Source organism: Hibiscus syriacus, unplaced genomic scaffold (genome assembly GCF_006381635.1).
Source record: "Hibiscus syriacus cultivar Baekdansim isolate YM2019G1 unplaced genomic scaffold, ASM638163v2 tig00117056_pilon, whole genome shotgun sequence".
Classification (NCBI taxonomy): domain Eukaryota; kingdom Viridiplantae; phylum Streptophyta; class Magnoliopsida; order Malvales; family Malvaceae; genus Hibiscus; species Hibiscus syriacus.
In genome coordinates, this window is record NW_024063539.1 from 3,160,679 (window position 1) to 3,173,328 (window position 12,650).

Here is a 12,650-nt window from a genome sequence, read left to right on the forward strand (position 1 = left end):
AATAAACATCATAGCAGAATAATGATAAAGCAACGATTCCATAAAACCACTTACTACGATCTAAAACCTAACCTAGATAAACTGAAAAAACCAATTTTTCTCATTCCCTGCATGCAACACCTTTTTTTTAATTTTTAAAATTTGGGGCGAAAATTGGATACCACGAATTTCAAAACAAAACAAAAAAGTGAAAGAAACAGATATGGCACCGGCGCCAATGAAGCGACACCGCCTTAACGTCGGAGATATGAATATACTCTGGAAACAAAGAGGGCAAACGAATGAAGAGAAACAAATCCTAACCTGGGTATCGCGAAAACCTTATCGTTTTCGTCGCAAATTTTTTTATATGAGTCTCAAATCATAGAGAAATCGAAGGGGAAGAAGGGAAGAATGGTTAAGAACAAGCTGGGTTGGATTTGGGATTTTAGTTATCGACCCATTTATTACAAGGTAATGGTTCTTTATTGCTTTTTAAATCCAATTTTGAACTATATTTTCGGCCAAAAAACAATAGGAATACGAGAAAAACATCATTATCACTCATTCACCAGTACAAAAGAGCAAAAGAAAATTTTTAGTATTTCTTTTCACTCAAATTTTTAAATAAAGTTTACCCATATCTTGATTCCTTCCACCATTAACAATAGAACGAAGAATTAATGGAGAATGAAGCTTACCCATATGTACTGTGTAGAATCGGAGAACAAGGGCTGAGCTTGAAATTAACGATGCTCCAAAGCCAAGAGAAAGAGCGAGAGAGGATGGGAAACTTAGAAAGGTAATATGGGATATTACTAGAGGGAGATGCCAAATGTGAAGGGAGAAGAACACACCAGGAATGGTGTTGGAAGCGAAGACTTTGGAGGCGAAGAAGGATGGGCGCAGTGAAGGAGATGCCTGCTGTAGTTTGGTGGGTAAGTTGTAAACGGCAGAAAGTAGACAAAAGAAGAAGATGGAAAATGGCTAGGGCTAGAGGAGATTTAAAACTGACTTTGTGGCGTTTAACAATACAAACAACACTGTTGTGTAACCAATTGCGGCATTTTTAATTAAAAACGCCACTAATGTTAAAAACATTTGCCACGTTTACTGAAAACGCCACTAAATATAATTTTATTGCGGCATTTTTGTAAAAACGCCACTAAAGTAAGATTCATTTACGGCGTTTGTTACCAAAACGTCGCTAAAGTTATAATTTGTTGCGATGTTTATTAAAAAACGCCACTATAGATAAACTCTATTACGACGTTTACGCCGCTAAAGTACTAATCTGTTGTGATGTTTATTGAAAAAACGCCACTATAGATAGACCTGGTGCGGCGTTTATTGAAAAAATGACACTATATATGAACCCTAAAACTAAATTTATAAAAAAACACCGCTAAAATTATCATTTTGTGATATTTGAAATGTAAACGCCGCTATATATTTAAAGTTAGTAGCGTTTACTCTCAAAACGCCGCTAAAAATATCGTTAAAGAACAGTAAATTTACTGTAGTGCTATAAGAAAACAAAATTCTAAATCTAACAACAAAGACTATATTATTTTATCATAAACCTTAAAAATCCTAAATCACCCACCACCCCCATCACGTAGACCACTAACCATGAAAAAAATTGGATGTGGTTTTAGGACTTAAAAGGTGTTCATTCATAGATATTGTCGCGTCTACGCAAAAGATCTACAGAAAAAAGTGTAGTTCAAGAATATGTTACGTCTGTAAAAAAGAATTCTCTCTAAAAAATGTCATTTTTAAAATTAATCAGGAATCTATGTTATTTTATTTATTTTTTATGTCTTTAATAATATGTAATAGAAAAAGCGATGACATGTCATAAAAATATATTTAAACTAATTTAATTTTGAAATGTTATGGTATTGTGTCGATATTTAATTGATTGAAAGGGTAGGTTAAAGCTTTTTTCCCTTTAAAAAAAAGTGAAGGATAAAAGAGGAAACTTTCCTTTCTTGAACCAGCAAACGCTGATAACCAAAGGATCTTTCCCTTCTATCTTATGGTTTTTAAGTTTCCAACGTTTTGTAAATCGGGAGGCTTCTGATTCCTGTCACCAGATCACTGAGCAAACATATCCCATTAAGGTAAAATTAATGAAAATAAACCCATCATTCATTCTTAGAGTGTGTTTTTCGGTTCATCTTCATGAGCTAAGATTCGTGGGGTTTTTTTTTATCACTTTTCTTGTTTTAGTATCCTAGATCAGGGGTCTTTCACTAGGGTTTCAGCTAAAAAATTCCTCCATGAAATCGGCAGAGAACTCAAGAGAAACCCTTTTTAAGTCACTTTATGTTGTTTTTCTATGAGAATCTTTGTTTTTGGTTTTGATATTTTTTTCTATTTTAGGGTAGAAATGGCGAGGGAGAAGATCAAGATCAAGAAGATCGACAACGTGACGGCGAGGCAAGTGACTTTCTCGAAGAGAAGGCGAGGGCTTTTCAAAAAGGCGGAGGAGCTTTCGGTTCTTTGCGATGCTGAGGTTGCTCTCATTATTTTCTCAGCTACTGGAAAGCTCTTTGAGTTTGCTAGCTCCAGGTATATTCTCCATCAGCTTTGGATAATATTCTTCTTCCTCTCCTTTTACTCTCTGTCTGCTTATATCATAGCCATAGCTGAAGAGAAAGAGTTGGGGGAAGTTATTGTACTAAGCTTCCATTGCCATGTTTACATCCCATGACAGATGTTTCAAAACAAAAATTAACCCTTTGATGAAAAAAGAAGCAAAGTCTTAAACAAACCTGTTAATACAGACGGCTGATCTTTGTTTTGTTCAGTTTCCATAGATCTTGGAGGCTATGGTACTGTGTTAACTCTTTTGCATAAAATAGTATCTCTCTCTCTGTCTCTCAACAACAACAACAACAACAATAAATAATTAATTGTAAAACCGTTGGATAAACTTGGGTTCCTTGTTTCTTATCATCCACATGCTCCTCAGTTACTGGTTCGGTTTTCCATGGTCTATATTTAGATTCTTTTCCGGCACATTTAGCTAGAGTTTATCCATTTTTAAATCCACCCAGAAGATTTTAACTTTTTTACGTTATATTTATATATTATTTAGATTTTAATGGGGTATTAGACAAGCCTAATCCCGCTCGGATACACTCATGTTCATTAAGCAAAAATGATGTAAATCGAGGGGATGATTTAGAAGATGAAATCATTGGGGATAGTTTTTTTTTGTTGATAATTTTCAATGTCTTAATATTAAATACAATGTGAAATAAGGTTTAATTTTATAATCACTTTATTCCATAATTTTTAAAATTATTTTAGTTTTTAATGTTTTATTTTGAATTAAAATAACTTATGATTGAACGAAATCGGTAGTTAACTATCTGTCAATATTTGTTATTTTTTTATAGAAATCAATATTTGTCATTTTTTTTATAGAAATCAATATTTGTAATTGATGCGACAAGTCCTATGTATCTAAAGGATTAACGTAATATATATCACGTTATCACTTTTGCCAAATGCATGTGTTATGTTGTCATTTGATATATGGCATGTGCTACATCATTATTTTAGGCACGTGATATGTGATACACCATCACTTTAGATATATGATATGTGACATATCACTATTTTGCACACGTAACATATATCACATCATTATTTTGGGATGTGATATGTGCTACATCATTACTTATATACACGTGGCATATATCATGTCATCACTTATTTACATGTGTCATTTAATACATCAACACTTATGTACACATGGTATTTTCTTACCAGCCCTTTGGACAAATAATATTTGCCACGCCATTGGCAAGTATTAACCATTTATTACCTAATAATTTTTATTCAATTAAAGGTCGTTTTGACTCAAAATTAAATATTATGAACTAAAATAATTTTAAAAAGTAAATAATTATTTATTCAAACCTTTAATATATATCTTTACATTATGTCTTAATCTTTAGAGCTTTCAGCCTGATTTCTTGGTTCATGTACTCCTAATTCTAGATTCATTGCGAAAGGTTTTCACTTATATTTCAATTAAGTGTAAACCCACCAACATTTGGAGGATTGTGTTGTTATATCCACATATGAATATATCAATAAAAGTGTTGGATGCGATGAGAATTGCTTACCAAGTTGTATTGGCCCTTTACCTTGTATTAATAATAAGTTTGTAATTAGGACCACCGTAAAACAAAGTTTATAAATAGTTGGGTAAACAACACTTATGACCACTTAACTATAGAGATTGTAATATGACTATCAATCTTTCAATTTCGTCAGGCAAACTACTTAATTATTTAAATGATATCAATCAAGTCACATATTGTTAACATTTGACAGAGGAGCTAACATGACTGTTAACAAAATTGATATGATTTCACATTTAGTTCTCATTACTTACACACTCTGTCAATTTGATCTTGATTCAATAAATTTAATTTAATAATTATGATTGATAGAATGTGTAAGTAATGATGAGCAAATGTGGAATTACATCAATTTTGTTAATTGACACGTCAACTCTTATGTCAAATATTAACGATAGGTGATTTGATTGATATCATTAAAATAATTAAGTGATATGATTAAAAAATTAGTGGTCATATTAAAATCTCTCCAGAATTAAGGAATCATAGTTGAACTTATTTCTTTTTCATGCTTCTCTTGGCTCAGAAGTGTTTTTTTTTCCATACATAATATACTAAATTACTTTCATTTAATAACTTTTAATAATTTACATTATTTAGTTTAAATACAGTGTATTTAATTTATTTTAAAGAGGTTTCTTAAAGTGAATTTTCCCCTTTAATGTCAACTTTAAATTATGGAGTATTTTTTATGCATGGATAATTCTTTAATGCTTTTGCAAAAAATATGTTAACAAGACGGAATAAGTTTAAATTTATATTTTTTATGCATGGATAATTCTTCAATGCCCTTAAGGTACGTACTAATCACATGTTCCAACATTTTATCCATATTCTTGTCTAACTCTTGTTTTTGATCTAGTAAATAAATAGGTATGAGAATATATTGTTGCGGAAGACGGCTATCGGATAGAGTAAAATCGCAACTGATAATTTGAGAAAATAAAAGAGACACGGAATTTACGTGGAAAATCCCTAAATAATATAAGGTAAAAAACCACGGGCAACGGTAGAAGAATTTCACTATGAGAAAATAGGAATTACAACTTCTCTCTATCTACAAGGGAGAAAACAATGATAATTTTCTCTTGATAAAAAAGAGAAAAATAACTCTCAAGAAACTCTCTAAATTCTCTAGTATTGGAAAAAAGCTAGAATGTTTTGGATGGTTTTGAAGCTAAATAAGTTAGGGTATTTATAGTTGAAGTCTTAAGGACTAATTTGTAAATACCATAAATTACAATGATTAAATTTAAGTTTTTATCATTTTATTTTTCAACAATTTGGTTACCTAAATTTGACAATATTAATTGCCCAAAACCATTTTTCCAGCTGCCTTTGAAAATTGCACCATTCGGTGTTTACCTTGTCTTGTGGAAATTTCAACAATCTCCCACTTGAAGATTTGATTGTAACAATCATATCTTCACACCATTCTTTCTACCTTGTATCTTCATGTTGCTTATGTTTCTGACAGGCCACAGGAGGATCGACACCAATTAAATTTATCAGTGTTGATCGCCTTCGTCATGAAATCTGCTATGTTGTCTTTGGTATGGATCTTCTGCATATCTATTGTTCATTCTTCCACTTTTTCACGAATGAAGTGGTATTGAACTCGTATGTGTTTTGTCCTTGAATGAAATGTTGGATTCCTTGCTAGATGCAAGGCGCTTTGACTGTCACAAAACAGAGAAACATGCTCTTGATTGTGCTCAAGCTCCTCCAATAGCATCTTTAACCAAATTGCTTCTTTACTGGCCTGTGTAGCTGCTACATATTCTGTCTCTATTATGGATGTAGCCACAACTGACTGCAATTTTGAAACTCAGCTTACAGCTCCACCAGCAATTTTGAACACATATCCTGTAGTAGATTTGCTTTTATCCAAATCCCATGCATAGTCTGAATCTACATACCCATTGATTAGTAAGTTTGATCCTCCGTAACATAATGCAACATTTGAGGTCCCTTTAATGTATCTCAGGATCCTCTTTACTGTATTCCAATGCTCTTTGCCTGGATTCGTCATGTACCGACTAACCACTCTCACTGCTTGTGCAATGTCTAGTGTTGTGTATATCATAGCGAACATAAACTTCTCACTACTGATGCATACGGTACTCGAGACATCTCCATCCTCTCTTTTTCACTGCTAGGACTCATACTGGAGGATAATTTGAAGTTAATAGGAAGAGGGGTAGAAATTGGCTTACAATCTTGCATGTTGAATCGTGACAAGATCTTCTTCAAGTAATTCTTTTGTGAAAGTCAAATCTTCCTATTACTTATGTCTCGGTGAATTTGCATCCCTAGAATCTTGTTTGCTGATCCCAAGTCCTTCATTTCAAATTCCCTAGTTAGTTGTGCCTTCAATTCTTCAATATGATGTTTGTTGGGTCCTGCAACCAACATGTCATCCACATACAACAGCAATATAACAAAATCGTTATCACCAGACCTCTTGAAATAAGCACAAGGGTCTGCATTAAGTCTGTTGTATCCAAGGCACATAATGAAGGAATCAAGTCTCTAATACCAACACCTCGGCGCCTGCTTTAGACCGTACAGAGATTTGTTTAACCTGCAAACCAAGTTCTTATTTTCTTCTTCTTCAAAACCTTCAGGCTGGAGCATATAAATTTCTTCTTCAAGATTTCCATGAAGAAAAGCTGTTTTAACATCTAGTTGCTCTAGATGTAAATTCAATATAGCACACATTGCCAAGACTACTCGAACTGTTGTTAGTCAAACCACAAGAGAATATTTCATTGAAATCAATATCTTCTTTTTGAGCATATCCTTTAACCACCAGTCTTGCACGATACCTCTCAACTTGATTGTCACCATTTTGCTTGATTTTGAAGACCCATTTGTTCCCAATTGCCTTTCTTTATTGTGGTAGTGGCACAAGGTCCCATGTATTATTTTTATGAAGGGCTTCAATTTCTTCTTGCATCGCCATCATCCATAGTGAAGCATCTGAGTTGTTTATTGCCTCCTGGTATGTTGAAGGCTCACCGTCTTCTGTTAAAAGGCAGTATGCAACATTTCCTTCTATAACATAATCTGAGTGCCAATTGAGACGTCTTCTCACACGATCTGATTGAGGAGTTGTTGGAGCTTCAGAACTCTCTGATTCTTGTTCATCATGTGCTGGTTCTGCTTCAGAAGAATCTCCTTCTTCAACCTCCTTTTCCATATGTATCTGTGTAGTCTCTGACTTTTTAGCGCTATCATCGTCTTCGTTTCTTTGTAGTTTATCTTCTACAAAGATAACATCTCTGCTAATGATCACTTTGCAGGCAGTGGGATCGCACAAGCGATACCCCTTGACTCCATCAGTATACCCCAAGAATTTTCATTTCCTGGATTTTGGATCCAGCTTTGAGATTTCTTGGGAGTTGTACATCACGTACACAATACTTCCAAATACATGGAGGTTTGAATAATCAGTTGGTTTACCAATCCACATCTCCATTGGTGTCTTCAGCTCTATTGCAGTTGATGGAGCTCGATTCATCAAATAACAGGCGGTATTGACTGCTTCTGCCCAAAATGATTTTTCTAGGCATGTATCCCTCAACATTGCTCTTGTTCTTTCTAACAAGGTTCTGTTCATCCGCTCTGCCACTCCATTTTGTTGAGGAGTGTTCGCTACTGTGAACTGTCTTTTGATGTCTTCGTTCCTGCAAAAGTCATTAAATTCTTCGCTTGTGTATTCTCCTCCATTATCTGTTCTTAAACACTTGATCTTATTTTCAGAATCAAGTTCCACCCGCGTTTTGAAGTTTTTGAAAGTGGAAAACACATCTGACTTCTTTTTAATAGGATACACCCAACATCTCCTAGAGTAGTCATCAATAAATGAGACAAAGTATTTTGCTCCGCCTAGGGATGTTACTGGTGCTTGCCATACGTCAGAATGTACCAATTCTAGAACACTTTTGCCTCTAGAATTTGATGTGTTGAATTTCAATCGGCGCTGCTTACTTGTTATGCAATGCTCACACAAAGTAAGTGATACCTTTGTTAAGCCTGGAATTAGCTTTTGCTCCACAAGGACTTTCATTCCTTGTTCTGACATGTGTCCAAGTTTCTTATGCCATAGCATTGCAGAATCTGAACTACAAGAGGCAACAGAGACTTATGCTTCTAGCAATGTCTCTCCCTTCAGCATGTACAAGTTTGCAGCTATCTTTTCACCTTTCAGCACCACAAGCGCTCAACGGAACACCTTCATGATTCTTTTCCGTGTTTCAATCTTGCTAACAATATTATTCAATAATCCGTAGGATAATAAATTTTTCTTCATACCTTTCACGTGCCGCACATCTCGGACAACTTTAATTGTTTCATCATACATCTTTAATTTGATGGTTCCAACGTCAACGATCTCTAAGACATGATCATTGCAACTATACACAGATCCTCCTGAGACAGGTTCATAATGATGGAACCATTCTCTTCTTGAGGTCATGTGATATGTTGCTCCCGAATCAATGAGCCATATATCTGCAAATCGTTTTCTTCCTTCCACGGTGGTTGACGCTTCACAACATAGAGCATCTCCATCATCTGAAGTGTTTGCGGTATTGCCTTGTGGATTAGAGTTTTTATTTAGACTTCAACAATCCTTCTTCAAGTGACCCTTCTTTCTACAGTTGTAACACTTTAAATTCTTCTTGCTTCTCGACTTCGATCTACCATGTTTATGACTGCTGCTTTGGCCACGTTCTGTTGATCTCCCTCTCATCGTTGTCATCGTTGTCAATGCTTCTGCTTGTTGCAGATTTACTTATCTGTCTTCCTTGTTCTTGCGACAATTTTCTTCTTGTAGAACAGCAGCTGCAACGTCATCGAAGACTAGATTGGTGACATTACTATTTGTCAAGTTGATGATGAGTTGATCATACGAATCCGGTAGACTTTGAAGTAGAAGTTCAGCACGTTCTTGTTATCCTATTTTACAGCTTAAGGATGTAAGCTGAGAAAATAATGTGTTCAGTGTATTTAAGTGCTCCGTCACTGAAGTAGATTCTGACATCCGGAGAGTGTACAATTTCCTCTTAAGGAAAATTTTATTGTGCAACGATGTGGCCTCGTACAATTTGGTGAGATAATCTCATATCACCTTAGCTATCTTTTTCTCCTCGGTGCTTGACAATACTTTATCTGCTAATGCTAGATGAAAGTTTGTCATAGCATTCCCGTTCATCTCATTCTATTTGCTGTCATCTGTGAAATCCATCGACCTTTCATTGATAGCCGCTAGACACCCGTCTTTTCTCAGGATGGCCTTCATCTTCAATTTCCACAATGAGAAATTTCTCCCATTGAATTTTTTCAATATCAAATTTCGTTGCCATAGCTTCTATTACGGATAGCTCCCACTATTTCACTATCGTGAATAGTTCTCTAGAACCTCAAAGAATGTGTAATACCTTCTTATTTTTTTATGTTGGAGGATCCATTTTTTGATGGCAACCACAAAGACAATAAGCAGATATTACACACTCAAATCTGGCTCTGATACCAATTGTTGCGGAAGACGACTATCGGATAGAGCAAAATCGCAACTGATAATTTGAGAAAATAAAAGAGACACGGAATTTACGTAGAAAACCCCTAAATAATATAGGGTAAAAAAACCACGGGCAACGTTAGAAGAATTTCACTATGAGAAAATAGGAATTACAACTTCTCTCTATCTACCAAGGAGAAAACAATGATAATTCTCTTGATAAAAAAGAGAAAAATAACTCTCAAGAAACTCTCTAAATTCTCTAGTATTGGAAGAAAGCTAGAATGCTTTGGGATGGTTTTGAAGCTAAATGAGTTAGGGTATTTATAGTTGAAGTCTTAAGGACTAATTTGTAAATACCCTAAATTACAATGACTAAATTTAAGCTTTTATCATTTTATTTTTCAACAATTTAGTTACCTAAATTTGACAAAATTAATTGCCCAAAACTATTTTTCCAGCTGCCTTTGAAAATTGCACCATTCGGTGCCTACCTTGTATCGTGGAAATTTCAACATATATATTTTATAAATATATATGTTCTTTGAAAAAGTTTGAACTGTAACTACCCATATGGTTAATGCCGGAATCAAAACACTACTTATTTGTTAAACGCGGATAATGGGATTCTACCGTGATACTGTCATGCTTGATATCCAATTTCATCTAATTTCCCATTACTAAGTAGCTACTTGCTTCCTGTTTGTTCTGCTGTATTATGCTCTGTTTTATGGCTTGGTTCGTTTTACAGCAGCTCAACTACGTCTGTTCTGGTTTTTGTGCTGCTTCCTGCTGTTCCAGATTCCTCTTCGACCATGTTGTTCTGCTGTATTATGCTAATTTGCTCGTCGACAATATCAGTGGCAGTAAATGTTTAAACATGGCCTCTAGCATCTACGAATTTTCTCTATGTTTATCGACATTTATTGAGCAAATAATAACTGTTAGAAGTAGCCATAGGAGACATCTGATACCGCCCCTTGTTATCTGCATTAATATGGTTTTCTCTTGAATAAATCTTTCGTTTGTAATGTTTCCTTTCTTTTGTTCTCCCTAAAGCATGAAGGATATACTGGGAAGGTACCATGTGCAGACCAACAATCCCAACACATTGGATCAACCATCTCTCGGTCTTGAGGTAATTTAAAATGTCCATTTTACTTTTACCATTCGTATATTGTAATCTATCTGTGACGACACTCTTTTTGATAAATTTGAGGTAGTAGGTTCAGAATTTTTCTTAGTTTATTGATAACGCGCGCACACAGACGTATCTACTTGAATCCATATCCTCTAGGAAAAACAACTTTCCCTCACTCATAGAGTTCTTATATATATACAACACATAAATATGGATTTACCAGGTATAAATTTCTAATTATTTTGTTCTTTCTTTCAAATGTAGTCGGAAAACGGTGTCAGATGAGATTGAGCAAGGAATTTGCTGATAAAACCCTTGAACTAAGGTCAGTAATAAGTGATTTGTTGACTGTTGTTGAAGGTAATTCGACATAAAAAAAAGTATGATATCTTTGTATTAAACAGGCAGATGAGAGGGGAAGATCTTCAAGGATTGAACATTGATGAATTGCAGCGACTGGAGAAGCTGCTAGAGTCAGGACTCGCGCGAGTTCTTGAGACCAAGGTTCATACGAGTTCATCTGGAAAGAGAATTCTTGATTTTGTCCATTGTAATAAAAAAATTTGTATTCTCATTTTTTCTCTCAGGGTGAACGTATTATGAACGAGATCTCTTCACTTGAAACCAAGGTATGTACAATGGATTTGTTTTATATACATTTTGACATTTGTGTATATTTTTCCTGGTGTTCATGTTTTTAGGGTTTTTCTTCTTCATATTTTGTGTCGGGTAACACTATCATATCTTGCATTGTCTGGTTTATTAAAATTATTAGGGAAAAAAAATTAGAATTTGTGATTTGAATTTCATTAGGTTTAAGAAGATGGTGATGAATTATTTTAGGAGAAGAAAATAAAGAATTGTAGTGAATGTCAAGATTCTAAGAAATCAGAGACAGATACTTTTGACAACACAAAAGTATTTTAAGTCTCATATTTTAGGTCTTTTTTAATTTAAATATAAGTTAAATTAAGTTTTTTTAATCAAAATTTGAGATTAAATATATAATTAGTCATTATTTTGAGCTTAGATAATTTGTCCTTCCTAGTATTTGATCTTTAACTCTATTCTTGTGGAAGACGATGCTTATCTCTTGTACAATTTTGACTACAACGAATTTACTTTTCTATTTGTGATTATTTTCGTCTAGAGTTTTCATGTAAAATCTGCATATTCATTTTTATATACTATTTTGATTTGCGACTTCTTGCAATTATCTTGTTCAATTTCGTCTAAAATTCATTTTCTATCTGCTTATGTCTCTCTTTGATGATGATGATGACAGGGAGCAAAGTTACTGGAAGAGAACAAGCAACTTAAAGAAAAAGTAAGCAGACTAGTTTCCATGGTAATATGTTAAATACTTCAATTTGCAAGTTCATTATAAAAATGTCGACAAAAGATTCATGGGATCTTTTCAGTTGGTGTCATTGTGCAAAGGCAAAAGACTTGTCTTAGCAGATTCAGATGTTGCAGCTCAGCAAGAAGGCATCTCATCGGAGTCTGTCGGTAATGTTTACAGTTGCAACAGCGGCCCTCCACCGGAAGATGATACCTCAGACATTTCACTCAAACTAGGGTAAGTTAAAAAATCGAACTTCACGACGAATATTTATCGAATTGGGTAGAAAAAATTCGAGATTTTTAATTTCGAGCTTTGTGTATAGATAAAATAGAGGTCGCAATGTTTGTGCTTAATTGTTTTCATTTTGTGTTCTTTGCAGGCTTCCCTTCTCTTAAGATGAATCCTTGCAAGAATACATTCCTATGATTATATGTATTAGGTTTAAAGTAAATATGAAACATATAATATACATTTATATATAATATTTGAGGTTGGAAG

The 12,650-nt window shown here is 34.3% G+C and overlaps 1 protein-coding gene across 1 annotated transcript; it reads left to right on the forward strand.

The window, feature by feature from the left end:
* Positions 1-1,988: 1,988 nt before the first annotated feature.
* Positions 1,989-12,390, forward strand: LOC120198277 (MADS-box protein AGL24-like). The gene is made up of 8 exons (XM_039199623.1): positions 1,989-2,105; positions 2,373-2,556; positions 10,726-10,804; positions 11,089-11,132; positions 11,212-11,311; positions 11,395-11,436; positions 12,093-12,134; positions 12,229-12,390. The coding sequence occupies exons 2-8, from the start codon at positions 2,375-2,377 to the stop codon at positions 12,388-12,390; spliced, it is 651 nt and encodes a 216-aa protein (XP_039055554.1). The 5' UTR covers positions 1,989-2,105; positions 2,373-2,374.
* The last annotated feature ends 260 nt before the right edge of the window (positions 12,391-12,650 follow it).